Source organism: Uloborus diversus, chromosome 9, assembly GCF_026930045.1.
Source record: "Uloborus diversus isolate 005 chromosome 9, Udiv.v.3.1, whole genome shotgun sequence".
NCBI lineage: Eukaryota > Metazoa > Arthropoda > Arachnida > Araneae > Uloboridae > Uloborus > Uloborus diversus.
In genome coordinates this window covers 158,103,807-158,124,078 of record NC_072739.1, presented here as the reverse complement: position 1 = coordinate 158,124,078, position 20,272 = coordinate 158,103,807, and the positions used below count along the sequence as shown (strand labels likewise).

The 20,272-nt window shown below is 32.2% G+C and overlaps 1 protein-coding gene across 1 annotated transcript in view; it reads right to left on the bottom strand.

The window, feature by feature from the left end:
• LOC129229422 (uncharacterized) overlaps positions 1 to 20,117 on the bottom strand; it is a 52,432-nt gene extending 32,315 nt beyond the window's left edge. The window contains exons 1-8 of the mRNA XM_054863727.1: positions 19,999 to 20,117; positions 17,645 to 17,825; positions 14,607 to 14,740; positions 11,360 to 11,489; positions 5,424 to 5,492; positions 4,443 to 4,546; positions 3,125 to 3,209; positions 2,808 to 2,972 (exon numbers count right to left, since the gene is read on the bottom strand). Coding sequence (XP_054719702.1) covers positions 2,808 to 2,972; positions 3,125 to 3,209; positions 4,443 to 4,546; positions 5,424 to 5,492; positions 11,360 to 11,489; positions 14,607 to 14,740; positions 17,645 to 17,794 — 837 coding nt within the window. The 5' untranslated portion in view covers positions 17,795 to 17,825; positions 19,999 to 20,117. The remainder of the gene's footprint in view (positions 1 to 2,807; positions 2,973 to 3,124; positions 3,210 to 4,442; positions 4,547 to 5,423; positions 5,493 to 11,359; positions 11,490 to 14,606; positions 14,741 to 17,644; positions 17,826 to 19,998) is intronic.
• Positions 20,118 to 20,272: the final 155 nt, after the last annotated feature.

The following is a 20,272-nucleotide window of genomic DNA, read 5'->3' as shown; positions in this document are numbered from 1 at the left end:
TAGTCATCTAATATATTTTCACCAATATTAATCACTTCTATGATCATTTTGTGAATCACATCTTTAAGGAAAAAAAAAACAATTACATTAAAATCGCCCTTGTGACAAAGTTAAGATGTCGATCGAAGGTTTTTAAGTTACAAAGAGGAAGATTATGTAATCTTGAACTAAAAAAGAAGGAGTTTTGAAGGAATTAAAACAAAAATGAAGGAGTTTGAAGGGTCCTTTAAAAAAATTTCCAAAATGAAGGATTATTTGAGGAGTTTTGAAGGAGCGTACGAACCCTGAAGAGACCCCCACAATAAAATTTTTACAAAATATCCTAACTTTCACCGAAAATGTCAGATATATACATATATATATCAAAGTATCGGATATTTTCGAAAATATGATGATCTTTTCAAACCCTGATTAGGGGCCTCCAGTCCTTCGTTGCCCCGGGGCCTCCACACTTCCAAATCCGGCCCTGTGTTGCAGTGGTGCCAAACCTACGGCTTGCAGAGCACATGGGGCCCACGAAAATGATCATGTGGCCCGTCGTTGTGTTCAACGTTATGAAATCCAAAATTTATCCTGAAACATTTCAAACCAACTGATAATCTTTATTCAGTCTTATGAATGATAGTTGCAAAATTTAAAGCCAAGTAGTTCATGTATGGTTTGAAAAAAATCCACCCAAAGTTTGTATCAATAAAATAAGCATGCAGTAATAATGGAATCAAGTTTTGGTTTATAACTGTCTTTCATTCTCTTTGTTTTCCCGTTCTTTTTAGAAAAAAAAATGTATTTTTTCTGGTCCACGACATGATATCCCTCTTAATATGGGGGCCGAGGTAAAAATGAAAAAAAGTTTTGCGTGATATATAGCAATAGCATAAATCTCAGTTCTAAAGAACTTTTCCCGTTTTACTTCATACACAATTTCGACATGAATCTGAAGGGCAAGAACAAAAGTAATATCTTTTAGGAAAACTTGTTTTTGACAAAAAAGTGTCAACTACGTTAAGTTGGACCCCTAAGCGGTTGGCTCGCTCTGGGACAGGGTTGCCAGATTTAAGAAAAGTAAATACGGGACAGGCTTCTGGGAGTGAAAAGGAATTGGGGGGGGGGGGGATATTCTTGGAACGTCTATTCATGATGAATCTGAAAAATTCAATCACCAATTCATTGCAATTGACGATGCATGCGCACAGATATATTTCCAACACAAGAAAATCGCTGGTCTAGGTATGACGAGTGAAAATTGCTTCAACATTTGAACGGAGCAATTGCCTGTTTGGGGATATTTTGATAGTTGAAATGGAAACCCTAACTTCAGTGGATGAATCCTAAAAACAGTTACGTTATCGGATCCAGTTCAGCCCTGTCAAAATAAAGCATTTCCCTGCATGTCAAATATTATCAAAAAATATTATCAAATTATCATACCGTGGAGCGAGTTTTATTGTTGATGACGTCAGGAGCATTACTCAATCATTTGCTATTATATAAATGAGCAAATACAAACCAAATCAAAACAAAAAACAATTTTTGCATTTGTTGCCACGTGATTTTCTTATTGCTCATTATTTCATTTTTTGTTTTACTTTTTTTTTCCCCTTGAAATAATGTCTCGTTCTGTAAAATATTGTCATCAGCTAGAATAAGGGACTTGAGTCGTCCCGTATGAAAGTTCCCCGGAATGCGGAACAATTTTTCAAAATATGGGACTGTCCCTTGAAATCCGGGACATCTGGCAACCCTGCTCAGGGATCCCCGACTAACCGACCTGACCAGTCGGGCCCTGCATATGGGGCACTTATGTGTACCATCAATTCCGTGTAGTAGTTTTTGGGTAGAGGGGCCACAAAAAAGCGGTTGCAAACACACACACAGACCCATAGACAGATGGACATTTTTCCAAAATGGTCAAAATAGACTCGGACCTCAAAATGTGCAAGCAAATTAATTGAAATACAAAGCTTGAAAATTTTCACCAGTTCAATACTTTTTTCAATGTATAAGATATAGATAAAAGTTTAAACAATGCAGATTTATTTTCACTAACTGATCAGGGAGCACATGGAAAGTGCTCACGGAATACAAGATGTGCACTACTGTGCTAGACCACATTGATAAATTTCAGATAATGAGGTGATCCAAATAAAATTGCTAGCAGTTCTTTTTTTTTCGGGGGGGGGGGGGTGAGTGACAGCTAGTAGGGGCTGTAGCACCCTATTAATGTTACAAAACGTATTTTTTTGCTAAGCAGTTTTGGTGCATAGTTTAGTTATTCTTACTTTTTTGTATTTGCTTTAAATTTAAATAGAGTCAATAATTGTTTTTTCAAAAACTGAGGAATTGGGATATTTTTTTAATTTCATCCCCCCCCCCTCCCTCCCTGTGACATGTGTTGTTTTTGAATTTGTTTTAAATTATTGTTTCCAGTTATTTGCTAACCCAAAAGAAAGCGAAACAAGAGTTAAGACTTATAAAAATATAAAAATAACTTTTCGCATAAATACTAAGGACCACCCGATTACACATATTTGAATATACTCTTTGTTTTATTCATATAGACAAATAGGAGCAAACAAAAAGAAAGTATAAGGAAACTAACTCTGCTTAAAACGAATATAGGAATCCTTAATAGCCCATCACAGTAAAAGCGAGATAAATGAGCAGTTGCACATAGAAAAGTAGGTTTAAAAAAAAAAGAATGAAAAACATTAATTACACATACATTATTATACATTATTTGAATATAAATCAGACATAAAAACTTAGTAAATATAATAGATTACTGAATTTTGAAAGATGTAACTCACTCTTTCAATTTTCTCAGTAATTCTTTGCACTTCATTTAAACCAGCTTCATGTATTGCATTATAGTCCCTAAATCCAAGATGAAAATCAAGGCAAGCCTCATAAAATTCTTTACCATTAGGTACAGAAGTAATTGCAACATTTTTGCGAAGATGCTTGAAATATTCCTAGAAAGCAATGGTAGAACATAAGTAAGTAATTGCAACACTTTTGCAAAGATGCTTGAAATATTCATAGAAAGCAATGGTAGAACATAAGTATGTAAGTCATATAATCAAATACTCTTCCATAAAAATAAGATAAGTTGTAGAATACTTACATTTTTAATGAATTCTTGTAATTTTTTAAAAGATGGCAACACATCTTCTGATAGCGATTTCAAAGCTCTACTTTTCAAATCATTTCTATACAAAAATAATAATGAATATATGTTTGTGTGTGTGTGTATTATATATATATATACAGTGAATGCGCCTGAATCAGTGGTAAATTGAATCAACGGCTTTAATGAATCAAATTCTCAAAAACAGAATTAAACATAGCTTTAATATTAAAAAACTGCCCAATACTTGAATCAATCCCGCTGCTTAAATGAATCAAGCATATGTAATCAAATATTTCCTACTGATACGTGGTGCATCAGAGCAGTTTTTTTTTCTTTGCATTTTTATAGTAAAGGGAGATTTTATTTACTATTATTTTTCATAAATAGTGAAAAGAGGGGGAGGCAGGGTGTTGTACACTTTTAATAAGTTTTCTCTGGAAAAGTCAAACAAATGAATGGGACTTCTCGCACTCTAGACTTCGTAGCATTAACATTGGATCATTCAAATGCAAATTATGAGGAATATAGGTAGTTTTATGAAATTGAAAAAAGAATATGCAAATTCACTATACCCATTGCTGTCAATGCAAATTATACAGATTTTTTTTTATGCATGATACAGTAATTTCTTAAATCTGGAAGGGAGGTGGAGGGGGGTAATTGTCAATCCCTTACAAATTATGGCCTGCACACATTCTCCCTCTAGTACTCCTCTAACATGAGCAGCCATTCACTGAAAAAGTTTGTGCAGCCCTACCTAAAAGAGTAGACAACGCATTGCATACTAAGTGAAAATTCAAACCTAATTTTTCCTTGTTCTATTGGAAATGAGAAATTTATTAATTTATTTAAAGTAAAATTTGCCAAATGTTATGCATGTAAAATAAACAATTGTAATAACATATCACTTGTAAAAATATGAACAATTAGAAATTCGCGCTTTCTTTGAAAGCATGCAACATATACCCCTCCCTCTATACCTATAGAGTCTATAAGGGGGGATATAGAGAGAGAGTTAATACTTATATTGATAGTTTAAATTTGCACAAAAGAAAATTTGTTTTACATGCATCACCTAATTATGCTAGAAAAAACGAAGCAATATTACAAAATATTTCACTTAAATAAATAAACTGACACTATTTGCTTTATTTTGAAATTATTTTCTAATAATGTCTTGCAACCTTACAATGTTTGCTCAAATTAACCAGCAGTTGTGAAAAAAAAAAAAAAATCTAACAGAATTAAACACACAAAATGTTATTTCAATGCATGCAACTAAGGAGTTGCAAAATCTTGAAAAAACAAATACTTTTCTTTTTCGGAGATCTTTTTAGGAATTGATAAAAATGGCTTATAAAAAACGCTTGCATCAGGCTCTACTTGTAAAGCCTCCAGTTGACCATCAACTTTTGCCTGTAAAAGAATAATTACTTTTTTAAGGTTCTCATTTTGAATGTTATCTATAATGATAACATCTGCAATGGGCAGGTAAAGGGCAGTGACTGAAATGTCATGTTCATTTTTCATAATTTTGCATTTTTGTTTTTTGTTGTACGTTAGATTCATTGTACTGTAACGGATCCGGTGCGGCTTCCAACTTTCTTGAAAGGACGACACAGTTCTTGATTAAAAATTATTTACACTATGTACCGAAAAGATTGTCAACAACTGCTAAATTAATCATCAGCAATTAAGCAATTATCACACAACACTGTTAACTCAACGGTTACACATGTATTTACTTCTAAATACGAAAAACAACACAGCGAAATGCCTCGCAATAAACAGAGCTAATACATTCTCAGTACAAATTCTCAATCGAAACTCACTTTTTATCACGTGGGACGCTTTTATAAACATCGAAAAGTTTCCACAACATTCGAAATGCTTCTCGAAAATCGTAGACCGTTATCTTATTTCTTTTCCCATTCACAAATTTTATAATTCAGAAATAAGGGGACCATTATACTTCAGCCGAATGTATAGGGGCTGTATATTCATTGCAGGAAACTATTTACAAGATTTGTAACAGTACATTCAGGGGCGACGAGAGACCATGTCTGCCTAGTCGAAACTAGGGCCAGGGGCCCATTTTGGCTCTCTGTGGCTCTGTATACACTGGTTTATTTGGTTTCTGCTGAAAAACAATGAAAAAAAGGTCAAATTCCAACATTCTCCTTTTGTTAGCAATAAATCCAACACACATTTCTTCAAATATCTCCAAAACTCATTCCTGCCGATACTGCCATTTACCTGCCCATGGTAGAAATATTATCCATAAAGGTCCTACCATAGAAACTTCATGATGGGTCATTTCCATTTTGATGCCTTCTTGCATGACTTGAATGAGTTCCGTAATCTGAAGTCAAACATAAAATAATAAGTTTCTCAAAAATAAAAAAAACATTAAGACAAAATAAGGGAGGTTGGGGTCATAAACACTAATACAGTGGACTCTCTCTATTCTGAACACTCATGGGACATAAACAAAAGTGTTCAGATTATGGGGGTGATCATTATCAGGGTTAAAAAATATGACATTTTGGAAAACATTGAAAATATCCAATATTTTCAATTAGCACAAACCAAATTCTTCAATATAGTAAATGCATCCTCAAATCACTCTTTATTTTGTTACATTATAATTACAATATGTAGACTTAAAATTAAGGTTTCTTTCATTATTTATATCTAATACTAGAGGACCAGACAGACATTGATCTTTTCAAACTTCGTAAATTGAAAAGTTGAAAAACTTCAAACTATCAAATGTTTGAACCGTTTCGTTGAAAAAAATAAGTAAATAGAAAATGTTTTAAGCTGCTTGGTGTCAGAATGCATATATTTATAACAACTTGATTTATCTAGTGCACACTGAGCAGTTGCTTCATCAACTATTTTTTCTCGCGTACTTGAAAGATCTTCATAGATTGTATGGTTTGTTCCTTCAACCATACCCAAAGGATAAAATTCATCCTCCGATATTAAGTATAAAAACTAACTACTCATGTAGAAAAAACGTGAAATCCCGCTGCAACGTCCCTCATATGAAAAAGAATAAAACAATCGAATGTATATCGTTTAAAAAAATGATAAAGATAAAAATAGTACCCTGAATAAGCGAAAATCACCCCCCCCCCCTCCTCCTGAAGAAAAATAAAAACGGCAATCAACTAAAATGACTAAACACTCTTTAAAAACCAAAAACAATTCTTTGCAATTTAAAATATTTCACCAAATGAACAAAAAAACAAAAAAACAAATTATATTAACAGTAGTAAACAAATAATCACGCAATTGTATTATGGCGAATGTCCCCAAGCCACCACGTTCCTGTAATCTAGCCGATCAGTGAGCGAAGCAAACTCCGACCGGTTAGTGATCCCATCTTTTGAACGAAAACTTCATATATTTGCCTAATTTGTTCTTTCAACCAAAGCTAAAAATCTTCCACTGCACTGATCTTGTATATACAGAACTACCTTGTTATAATTTATCTGGACGAAAATAAAAATTGTTTCGTCTTCAAATCCCACCATCTTTTCCTTTAATAATGTACTGATTAGTCTGATAATCCTCAAAGTATTCTTGCCATTGGTGTCAAAACTCAGGTGGATTTAAACCGAGAAACAAATGTTTATATGTACGGTACTATCCAATAATTTGGTTACGAAAACCTAAAGTACCGATCCGGTCACATGGTCCTTGGTTTAACTACGACAAAAAATACACGTTTTGCATGAATCTAGTGAAAGAAACCCCGATTTCTTCCAGTACTTTACTTTAAAATATATCACTGGACATAAAATCGTTGCTTTCACAAAATGAAGCCTTCACTCTCTCTCTCTCTACGTTTTATCTATCCCCAATTATTGACATATCACAGTAGGAAATTTCATTGCAAAAAGCAGAGTTGGGCTTTCTTATTGTCCTTTGGCAACGGGTTAAATATTTATTTCAGTTCTCGCTCAACAATAGGTTAAAATAGATATTAATCATTTGGGAGACATAACCACCCAATGTTTAAACTAATTAATTAATTCACAAAAACGTTTCCGATTCCATCCATCGCGCTTCGAAACCATGCTTGCCACAACTTAATTACACACAAAAAATTTGATCAAAATCGGTCCAGCCGTTTAAAAGCCTTATGGTGACAAACGTACGCACAGAAGATTTTTATATATTAAGATTTCATTTTACATTTCTATCAATTATAATGGAGTTAATTTAGCAATAACTATTTTATTCATTTTTCTTCTGTTAGCTACTGTTACAGTTATATGGTTCAGAAATAAATAACATGCATTAGTCAGTGCACAGTCATAAGACATTTTCCTTTTTTCTGAGCAAAGTTTAACATTTAATTAGGCACTTTTAATTATCAAAATTGCGACATTACTAATAATTTCATGAACATAAAATACAAGTAAAAAAGGAATTTTATATTACTTTGTCATATTAATCATGCATTAATACATCATAAAAATATTATAGTATACAGTAGTATATACAGTACATAACTTTTTGGTTATTTTTAATAATAAATGAACAATATTACTATTATGATTAACATACTTTTTATATTGAAAATACCATAGTTGAAAAAATAAATATTGAAAATATCAAAATATCATATTTTCAAAATAAATATTGGATATATATCGTGATATATATCATGATATATATTGACTGATATATATCGGCGAACCCAGTTCATTATGCGAGACTGAATAATGCATGTATATGTATTATATTGTGTTAATGGAGTATGTTCAATACTTTTCCCAGTGAGCCATAGCAGTTACTGAGATATAGGCGCTGAATTTTGTATTGGTGGCCAGTGTGATGCCCAATTAAACTCAGTAGGATTTAAAACTGCATTTATTTATTTATTTTTTTATTTAAAAAGTTTAGTGTAACATTCAATGTTAAAGTATTACGATGCAGCTATCTGTACAATATCTGGAGGCTGGAGGAAAAAGAAGAGTAATTTTTAATGTTTTTGCTTTGTGCATTCTCATGCAAGGTACGTGTTATCTCCAAGTGATGTCAGTTTCCAGGTGATTTTCAGCCACATTTTACTTAAAAGGTCTTTAATATTACTTAATACAACCATAGAACTCTAGAAATATATAGTTCAGTGGCAGAAACTTCAAGCTCATATTGCTCAGTTGAATGACTTTATGTGACGCAGAAATTATCCAGGAAAATAATATATCTTCTTTCTCTCTCCATCTTCCCCTTAATGCCCTTCAATAATCGTGATAAAATTGTGAACGTATTTCAGGTTTTCCAATTTGATTTGAAGGAATTCCTGAGCACCAATTGTGAACATGTTCAGTGTACAGAGAGGTAGAGATTGAATGGGGATTCAAAATAGCGTTCATAATACTAAGGTGTTAAGAGTACAGAGAGGTCAACCTATGTTAAGTCTATAGAGTTTTGCCGGGCCCATCAAAATTTGTTCAGAATATCAGGGTGTTCAGATAGAGAAAAGTCCGCTGTATTTATTTTCGGTATTGTTGTTCACTATACAGTACCTCATTACTTATCAAGTAACTAAAGTATTTAGTCCACTCATATTAGACATTAAAAATGCAAAGCGTGAAGTAGTTCTGATTTTTTAATATGTTGTTTGGGTTCATTCACTTTTCAAAAACCTGTGCTCGCTGCATAACACGAAAAAAACTACGAAATTTTTAGACTTCTTTTAGTTTTATCTTTATAACTCTTTAATATTTGCAACTTTTGATGCTAGATATGGAGGCCAGTTTCAAAGTGCATTAAATGTTCAACGATTTAAGCTCAAGTGATGCTCTGTATAACCTAAAGTTTAAGGGACATCGTACTTCAAAAATTGGCTATTTTTTACGAAAAATGAAAAACTATGCTTTGATCAGAAATAGGCCAAATATAGACATAAATTCCTACTCTACAAGAAACTAGGGTTGCCCTCCATCTAAGGGCAAGAGGGCAAGGGTGCACCCTCATAAACTTTGCAAAGACCCCATCCAAAAAAAAAGCAAGAGCCTCCCCTCAAAAGTGAAAAATACCCTTCAAAACAACCCCCTAAAAATTTCAATGGCGAATTGAAATTTTTAGTGAATGACCCCCCCCCCTAGGTGGGCACCCCTGAAGAAACTAACTAGCTATGCCGTAACAATAAATTTAATTGGCTTTCAATTAGGCTCAAAATGAAATCTGTATGCTCAAAAGTTCCTTTACAATCACAAAAAAAAAAAAAACAGTAGAACCTCTCGATAAGGGACACTAAAGGGACCAGACATTTTGTCCCTTAAATAGAGGTGTCCCTTATTTGGAGGTGGATGATTTGATGCATGCCGTGTACTTAGCAGTACATTACCACAGTAAACATTAACTATTAACACTTATGATTAAATACTGAATATGTTTCATATATGCTAAAAAAAAATCACAATTATTCAAATTTCTAAGTTTATATTACTTTATTAATTAAAATTTAATCAAAAATTTTGTATTGGTAAAGTTTAGAAGCATACAGAAATAATTTCGAAGTAATTCATTACTTGTATTTGCTTTATGTTATGTAATTTACAATGTAATAACGGAATTACAATTAATGTTCAAATTTTAAGTTTTATTTACAAAGCTTAGTAGTTGTTGAGCACTCTCCGTCGACCCTGAACCTACTTGAATAAACTGTTGAGAGGGCAAATTATGCATGTTAATTTCAGCATTTTTTTTTTTTTTTTTTACAATATTATTACTTGCAGTGAAGTTTCCATCAATTTTTCTGAGAGTATACTAACAGTAAACAGGGGTGATTGTAAGTTCATCAAAAAATACCTGAAAGTTTCAAAGCGAGAACAGGGGGGGGGGTAATCTTTGGCCCCTATTACTTAAGCACACCTTTGCCATAGTATTAAATAGTTCTGAGTCAAAATATTGTGTGTAAATTTGATTAAATTTCTAATGGGTTACAAAGTTACTTTTGAGCTGGTGTTATACAAATTATTTTGACATTTGTCCATCTTAAAGGATAGGTGTCCATCTTAAGGCTCTTGCAGGTATATTTGATGAGTATTATGTAATTAAAAAAAGGGCGGAGGTAGGGAAATAAAAGCATAACAAAAAAAAAAAACATAATTCCGGTATTTTTGGACATAAAAATACCGTAATATTACTTGTTTCCTTCACATACGTTTGCGTCAAACCTACCTCAATTTTTAGAGGAAAAGTAAAACTTGAATTCCGGTAAATTCACTATTTCTTATGCATTTATACATTATTTTTTGCACTTTGTCTGCTTAGTGACTGTCCCTTAATCAGAGGTAAATACATGGAAGTCTCTATTCAAAGGGACTGGGACCAGAAAAAATGTTCCTTAAATAGAGGTCTCCCTTATTCGGAGGTGTTCCTTAATAGAGGTTCTATTGCAGTAGGAAAATTTGATTTTTTTAAGGCATTGGACAAAACATTTGTAAGACAAAATCAGAGCTCTAGTCAAAGAAAAAGGATAAGAATGATATGAAAATACTCTAATGTGTGCTTATATTTTAAGTTATTATGTGTTAGAAAAACATACTGTTATGTAAAAAAAATATTTTAGGCTGATAGTTGACAGCCCTATGCTGGTAACGCAAGCATTCTTTCTCCTAAGTCTCTATATCTTTAACCAAGGAAGTAAGGTGACACGATATAGTACCCAAGCAACTGTGTTGTTTAGACGGGTTTTGGACAAAAATTTAGGTTTTAGACAATTATGTGAAAACCATACCGAAAAGGAGTTTTTGACAAGATGGTAAAAATCGTGGTTAAAACTGGATGAAAACATCAACAGTCAAAACTCAAACCCTACAATAGTGATGAACTCCATAAAAAAACTAACTTTCAAAGGATGACACAAAAGATGACAGGGGGAAAAAAAGTGCATATTATTTTGATTTTAACCATTTAGAGTGATAGACATCTTGTGCTTAAAAATAACAAAACATTCAATGTAATATTTAAAAAAATCCAAATGCTCCCCCACCTTTATTTTCTCTCATTTCATGATGCTAAATTTTTATTAAGTATCATGCGTGAAAATACACTAGAATAAACTTTTGAGGGGTAATTCTGATTTTCAGAGGATAAAACATGTTTGTAAAGGTGATAAAATATCTCTGCATTTTTTAAAATTAAATCATATGTATCAGTTATGATTTAAGCAATGATATCAACTACCAAGCATTACCATACCTGTTTAGGCAATGCTTTGAACCTTGCAAGGATATTTTCAAAATCTTTGACAGTCTTTTGAGGCATAAGAGAAAGAAGACGTTCAAATTCTAAATGTACTCCATCCGAGTTACAAATAGCGAACACATACCTAGAAAGTACAAGAGCATCACAACATACAAGCACAACAGTAACACAGTCAAAGTAGCAGCTCTAGTAGGGACACTTCCGAAAATTCACATTTTTAAGGATATCTCTAGAAATAAGAGTAATTCTTTTGAAACTTTTAGCACATAAATGATATGTTTCAGTTGCGGTTTTTCAATTAAAATGAAATCCCCCAAGTGTTTAGGGGATCAGTAGCAAATAGAGGAAAACAAAAACACTTTTTGATCATCACTCATCGTAAACAGTTGGGAGTAAGCTGTAAATTTCAGGAATTAGTTAGCTTACTACTTGCATTTATTTTACATACTTTCGAGAAAGTATAACTGATATTCACAAAGATATAAGCATTTCTTTCAAAATTACAAATTTGATTTGAAAGTTTTTAGCTCATAACAGGCAAAGTTTTCCATCAATCCTTAACGAATTTTCAAAAAACATAACAGTATACACTAAGTATTATTCTTCAATTTGAAATTAAAATATTAAAAATTTAATGATACATGAAAGTTTATATTGCACTATGCATCGCTTTAATGGTACATAATCTATCTCAATAAATCTTAATTAATCAAACAAATTAGGTAGTAAATGAAATTTTGGTTGAAATATGCTGTTAGGACTATTTTGAAATGCAAAAGACTGAAAAGTAATCATAAATGAATAAATAAAAAAAGAGCTACTTAGATTTTTTTCTCCATGTTATTTTAGAAAAACTTAGTTGGTCTGCCCTGAATATTTATGTACCTAATAGGGAAGCTGCATTGATTTAAAAAAGAAGAAAAAAAATCAAAAGAAAAACTATTTAGCAAACTTGCATTACCTTAAAAAATATAAGTTACTAAATTTATTAAATCTATAATTCATCTATAAAGCTTTTCAAGTTACTGTGCATGAATTAGATTTTACTCTCTGTAACAACATGTAACATTTATGATACAACATATGCATTTGGGGGAAAATGATGAAGTCTTTCAAAAAAACCATTTTCGAAAAAACCACACGGTTTTTACCACATGGTATATAGTACTTATATTAAATGGAACGATTTTTTGTAAGATTTTCGATAACTTGAATTTTTGATAACTGGAATATTTTACGTCTTCCCTTCAATTTCGAGTTAGCAAGAGTTGACTGTAACAACTTCTATACAGTGGAGCGCCGGTTTTACCTATACTGTCGGATCAATGATAAAAAGTGTACCAAACGGGAAAATGTAAAATTGGAGCTGGAGTTAAAAATCTGTTATATAATTAAAAACTGAGCGTACCTATATATCTATGTATGTTCAAGCTTCTTCTCCCGAACGACAGTGAACTGACCATCAGACAAGGTATCGATGGATTCGTAATCTTCCCGCCTTCATGTTTGGCTATTTAACATAATCCTTCGAAAATAATTAGCGGAGATATCAATTTAAAAATATTAATTATGACTCTTAGATTTCAAAATCAAATCCCTATTTTTTGAAGGCTTTCCTCCATTAAAATGATTATTCAGTGCTTCATCTCAACTTTCCGCAATAATGCTTTTATTAAAATGTATAGTAACGAAGAAAATCATTGAGATGAAAGATCTGTTGTTATTTTTTTCTCGAATATGAACAGGTAAAATTCTTGTTTTTGTTTTGAGGCTTTTCAGGTAATCAGGTAATATAAAATGTTTACTTTTTGGGGGTTTTCCGCAATCTGCCACAAAATTTCACTTTTTTTCTTTTTGGTTCAAGCCTGAGTGTTGAACGCGCGTCGCTTGACATAACTTTTATTTTCGAGGCAGACCGTGCAAAGCCGCGCGACGCGCTAGTGTAAACATATTGGTTAAAAATTAACACTTACCCAATGAACTAGTGAAAAAAGAAGTAATCTTTACCTGCTTTTTGTTTTTAGATGCAATTTTATGTACAGCACGTTCCGTACATAGAATGCTTTGATAATTTGCTTCTTGGTTTGGTGGTTAATTCGCTCCTTGGTTAGCATTTGCAAATTAAAATTGTTTCGGAGCTTGTGTGCTTTGACTTGATCTTTCACTATTTCTACTTTGTCATCACGGAAAAGTCAATCTGATATTGAATGAAATCATGATGTAACGAGACAAGTCATGCATCATCAACTTCCTGCAGATTTTCAAGAAGAGTGTCAGCAATTTTTGCCTTTAATTGTTGTGATGGAATATTGCACCAATTATTGGTGTGATTGGTTCCCTCTCACAAAAACAGTAAAAAAGAAAAATAATAATGCTACAGCAGCTTCAAATAGCTATGAAACAAATCTGTACCTCAGAGACCGACAGACGTAAGTCCAAAAATTGCGATTTTCCGTCTATTAGTGCATTATATGTAGAAGCCTATTCTGCATTGGGCCATGTGAACGTAATTCTTTTTTAAACAATCCTTTTCAATTTTTTACCAGAGCTAAAAGAGCACGTATCCAACCCTTTGCATCGGTTAGAAAAAAGTTTTTCTCTCTCTCCTGTAAAATTACCATAATGTGACTTACATCCTTCTGGCTCTGAGGTACAGAAACTTATCGTGAGAAAAATGAAATCGAAAAAAAAATGTTTGCGTGAATCTTGTAGATGAAAAATGATTTCGATTTATTTGTAGAAAAACCTACTAAGCGGATTTTTTGAAAGTAGGTAACATAAAACCAGAAATATTTTAACAGTATCAGTATAGTCATTCACCGAGACCAGCAGAAAATGACGTAGTAAGGGGGATAACGTATAAAATGAACAGCGTAAAATTGGGGCTTCACTGTATATCTTTTAAAATTCATAAAGGCTTTCCATCCACAGAGTTAAGCTAAGCATCACTCTTTTTAAATTTAGGCAAGGTAAATTTTGAAGAATAAAAATAATGAGCAACAACTAGTTATGCATCACACAAGCCAAAGTATAATTAAAATACTTAAAAAATCCATTCAAAAAACATTTCATGCAAAATTAGATGTAAACATCCATTAAATTTTAAATGTTACACCAAGTTATGAAACTATAAGGCAAAGAAAAATTATTACAAAACTTTGGAAATCCATTTTAAAAAGCATAATTTGTAAACTTAGATGAGAACGTTACTAAATTTTAAGTTTTAAAAAATGTATTTTACCCTTTAACTTCCATTCCATTTATATAAACTTGAAGATCATATAGGAAAAGCTCTAAATTAGTCTTTGTTACGCTGTCAACATTTCCTTCTTCAAGAAGAATATTTGTTTCCTTAAAAAACTCTTCCACTTTTTCCTAAAAAAGAAGTTTATTCATGAATTAATTAAATACACAAATACATACATACAGATATGTGAGTATGAGTTATGGGGAACCGAAAATAATGTTTTTTAATTAACTTTTTAAAGTTTTTATTTTTAATCAATGATATAATTATCTTTGTTATGTGAACAGCCTTTTGCCATCTAGTATACAAATTTTCAATCCTGGATTGAGAAAAATCAGTTGATTTTTGGGACAAACTATTTGGAAATGGCATCTTGAATCAATGTCACAACCAGAGCTCCACAGGGTCAGTCCCCCCCCCCCCCAGCCCAGGCCGAGCAGAATGTTTTTGAAAAACAGTCCTAATTATCAAAGAGAAGAAATGAACACTTCTTGGGAAAATGAAGTAATATTAATAAGAAAGAAAAAAATCGGGGAAAATTTTTTTTTAAAGAAAATTTAATTAAAAATTTTCAATAGTTGAAGGTTATTGATTAATTAATTGACTTCCACATTTTCCCCCCTATTTTTTTCTTTTTTTTTTTTTTACCAGTTGGTCTAAAAATAAGAAAGTCTTCAAAATGCTACGCTTTGGAAATCTATTCCGCCCGGCAAAACCATTAAAGAGTCACTTTCCTATGCCGGGCTGATGAGTGCTAATAAGCACGAAACTGCAGTCCTCGGCTGGAAATGACTAAGCTGGCGGTGTATTTCATGCATTAAAGAGTGTCTCAAATCTCACTTTCAGAGCTTCCATTTCAAAAAATTTCAGGGGTGCCCTACCAAACACCTCTTTTTCTAACAACATTGACAACTGTTTAAGATTGCTTTTTTAAAGTTCCAATTTTGAAAAATTGCCAAACCTTTAAGGTTACCAAATATACACTTCAGTCGCATTTTTTTAAGACTTCAATTATGAAGGAATTATTTCTAGGAATGTAAGTTGAATAATAAGCGAAGATTCCTTACTGAAGATCTGCGATGCAAATCTATGCAGAATGCGATGCTTCCAAATTCTTCTTGAAAAATAGGTAAAAAAATTGTAACACAAACTCCCCAGAAAAAATGATCAGTTTTAGTAATTTTTTAAATATTTAAGAGGGCAATACCCCATGAGTCTCCCAACTTGCTCCAAATGTTCATGCTTTTGAATTTTGCACGCCTCAGATGAGTGTTAATCACAAATACAATGCTCCCTTCCCCTCCAAATAAATATAATGACTATGAAACTGTTGAAAAGTGAAAAAAATTGTGTGGCTGCATTCCAAAAAAGTAGGACGGGTGGGGAGAAATCAATGGTCATATCGTCGCATCAGAGCAATAGTAACATATCTTAGTGTTATTTCTGTGATTAGATGTCTTAGTGTAGCTGTGAGGCGACGATATTTGGATTTAAAGGGACATTTTACATGAGAATTAGCACAAATTACATCAGAAAAATTTTGAAGGTTTTTTTTTCTTTTATAGGCCGCGCAGTGTTGTTGGGGATGTCAAAATTTTTCTGTAATGTGCTACATTCAATTTTCTGATATTAAACTTTTCTGTAATTATTAAATTACTAGAATAAAATTGTTAATAAATAATAGATTCCTTTTTATTACGAGTAGTGAGATAGATATTTACTGCAGTCTATGATTCTTTTTGAAAAATCTTAAGAGTCCAAAAAAAATGTCCTCGGAAAAGTATATTTCAATTTAAAATTCAAAAACATTTTTTTAATGCACAAATAAAAATGCAAAGAACATCTGAAGGAAAAAAAAAGGCCTGCATCTCAATTACACAAGTTAAAAAAAAATGAAAGCAACATGGTTTCTGAGACTTGACGTCTCCAGTTATGTCTTACTTTTTTACCTCCACTGTTACGGGTTAAAAATATTTTAATTACAGTGTAACTTCTATTTAATGATACCGGATTCAACAATTTTCTCAATTTAATGATACATTTCACTGGTTCGGATTTAACTGCATTGAATGTGTATGCTCCTTGATTTAACGATATTCTTAAATGAAAGATAACTTTTTCCAGTCCCTTGACAATCGTTAAATCGGGATTATAGTGTATTAATTATTAACCTACATTTGCATAAATTTATATATTCATTTTTATGAAATATAAATGCATATAAATAGATACTCAAATGGTTCTGAAAAATACAAATACAAAAGTGACGACCAGCAACAGGCTCTGGGCCCAGCTAGATTAGTCCTAGACAATTTACAATCCCCAGTGAAGATCAATGGCCCTCTTAAAACTATCTACTCCCTTGCTCATTACCACCTCTTCCGGTAAACTGTTCCAAGGTTCCACTACCCTGCTAAAATAATAATTTTCCCTAACATCTATGTTAGCCTGAGATTTAAATAGCTTAAAACAATGACCCCTTGTCCTGTTTTCAGTGCTAAACTTCAGCCCCGTAATATCTTTCATTTTAATAAATTTAAACAACTGAATCATGTCCCCTCGGTCTCTTCTTTGCTCAAGACTGTACATTTTTAGCCTTCTAAGCCTGGAATCATAGTCTAAGTGAGAAAGTCCATTTATTAGCCTTGTAGCTCGCCTTTGAACCCTTTCCAATACATTAATGTCTTTCTTAAGATAAGGAGACCAAAACTGAACAGCATACTCCAAATGAGGTCTTACCAAACTTTATAAGGGCAGAAGAACTTCTTTAGATTTGTTTGAAATAGATCCATTGATAAACCCAAGCATCTTATTGGCCTTGTTAAAAGAAAATAAGGAAACCAATCAATTTTGAGAGAACATATTAAAGACTAGAGGGAAAGAGATAAGAAGAGAGAGCATCATTTCAAACCACCTCAAAAGACTATTTACTTCTAAACATTCATAAATATTATAGTAAAAGTAACAAATATGTTTTTGCTTAAATTTTCTTTTGGAGTCCCATATTTTGCATCAATAAGAATGAAACATACTATTCTCTTCTCAAATGATTCCAATGCATAAGATTGCAGTTTATCATCAAACGCATGTTCGCCAATAATAGTAGCGAACTCAGGACTGTCTTCTAAGCGCCAGTTCCAAAAGTCTTCAAAAAGTTTTTTAGATCTCTCCTTAACATCCATTCTTGACTTTTGAGAAATTAGCAATTACCTACTAAAACAATATATTAGTCTAAAATTGACTAAAGAAAAAATACACAGAATTATGATACGTAAATGTAAAAACAAGAATTTAAAATGTTACCTAATGGACAAAGGATAAACTAAACAAAATAACATAAAAATCAAGTTTTTTGAGTTACAGTAAAGTTGTGCAAAAAAATTGGCTTTGGTACTTTAACTTACACAAACGACTCAAAATATAAATTATTCAATTTCCAGTCAGGGCAGCTAAGAAATGGTGAATTTAAGACATACAGTAGAATACCATTATACCGCCGACCTATATAATGCAATTATCTATAAACCGCACAACTTTTCAGAAGTAAGCAATAAGCTTTGAAGTTTAAAAAAATCCCTTTGTTTTTCTTTGCAAACATAAAAATTGTTAGGCAAATTAAATTCTGAAACCGTTTTTCATCTTTAAATCTTAATTCAAAGCTTTTAAAGGAAAATGAGTGCTCACAGCGAACAGAAAATACCAGATGGCTCTTTAAAATGCAGCTGTTATGCAAACCATGAAGCTAACAGAAATACAGAATAATTCAATTTCTTTTGGTTGTAAAACATATTTATTTGGGAATGACTAACTGTAATATTAGTGCTTCAATACTCACTGCAGATAAATCTCATTCTGAAGTGCTAATATATAGATATATTCTGAATATTAGTTTCAAAATTTGTGAAATGACCTATATAATGCAAAAACCTGTACAACGCAAAAGCTCTGGTCCCAAGGTGTGAGTTATAACGGTTTTCTACTGTACTGATAAAATCAGCTTTTTATAGTAATGGATTTTATTAGAAGGTTGGGCAAGTCCTCCTCCCATACAGATAAAACTAAGTTGACCTACCCTTAAAATAACATAAATAGGATTTGAAAACTAGAGATGGTATGAAGCACAATTGGGCCGCAGCACCGATAATCGAAGCTTCGACCAACTAATGGCCGAAGTTTTAGTTTCTCTGTATATTGAGTTAGCATTAAATGCACAATAATGCACAATGCTCCAAGGTATACAAGGCTCATAGTACGTGGAAAAAATATATATAGGAGTTTAAAAGGGAAAACATAGGAGTTTGATAGCAAAATATATAGGAGTTTAAAAAGAAAAATATAGGAGATCACAAGAAAATATATAAGAGTTTATAAAATACAGTTTTGGTCAGCTTTATGATGGTTAAATCCAGTTCTGGCTGGTTTTTGCCAGTGGCATGGTCAAAATAGGTTTTGTCCGGCCAAAACTACAACCCTGCGAGGACTATGAGCCATGCTATAGAACATGAATTATAACTTTTTAACTAACTTCATGCTAAAATGTATGTAAGCCTTCAAATAGGAATTTATTGTTGATCATGGTCATTGCTGAACAAAAAATTTGTAGTGTGAAGAAAATCGTAGAACAAAGATCTGTAGCAATTTTTTTTTCTTGAATATGAACAAATAAAATTCAGGCATTCGTTTTGGGGTTTTTCCTGTCATCGGGAGACTTGAAAATTTTCCTTTTTGGTTATTTTATCATAATTTGTAGGGAAATTTTACACATTTTTTTTTCTTCAAGCCTGATTGTTGAACATGCGTCACTTGACATATCTTTTATTTTTAGGTAGATCAGGCAAAGCTGGGCGACGGAGCTACTTCTGAATATTTTTAGTTTATTTCCAATAAATTATTTCAAAATTAAAAGTTGAATGTTCTGAATTTTATTTTTTTTAAACTGAAACAAATAAAAAATATAAAGAACTTATCTTTAGTTAGAAATGTATAAGAGCTCAAAATATTTCTCAAAACTTTCCAAAAAAAGTATAGACTATACGCCCATATCCAAATTTGTATTATAGCCACAAAAGCCGCAAATGAGAAGTTGATAGACTATAAAAATGTTTTAAAAAATTAATCGTAACCTAATGAATAGGAAACTTGCATTACCGTAAAATTTCAACTAATTAGTCAGTTCTGAAGAACTTATATTGAGGTACATTTTTTTATCACAACGATTGGTGATACGGAAAATAAGGGAATAATTCAGGGAAAGTAAGATAAGGATTGAAATATCAGCTTGAAGCTTGATAAGATGGGTTTTCTTTCATGAAAAATAATGACCAAATTTTAATTGGTGAAATTTAATAGCATTGAAAGTAACTAGATATTAAATGAAGCTTTTTACATTAAGAGAATTTGGCTTTTAAAAAATGTTTCTTCAAATTTACCACTAACGAAAGAAAAAAAGAAATTTGTAAACCGAAACAATGCCTTTTTCACTTCTATTCCATATTTTAAGTTCGGAAACTCGCACCGGTGCCATCGCAAGTGTTCGGAAACGCAATCAGCTGCTACCGACCAGCGTTCGGAAATGCTCGAGGTTCTCTCTAGTGGTTGATCAGGTTGAAAACACGCCTACTGCGACTCACGTGGTATGATTCGGCCAATCTAATCGTTTA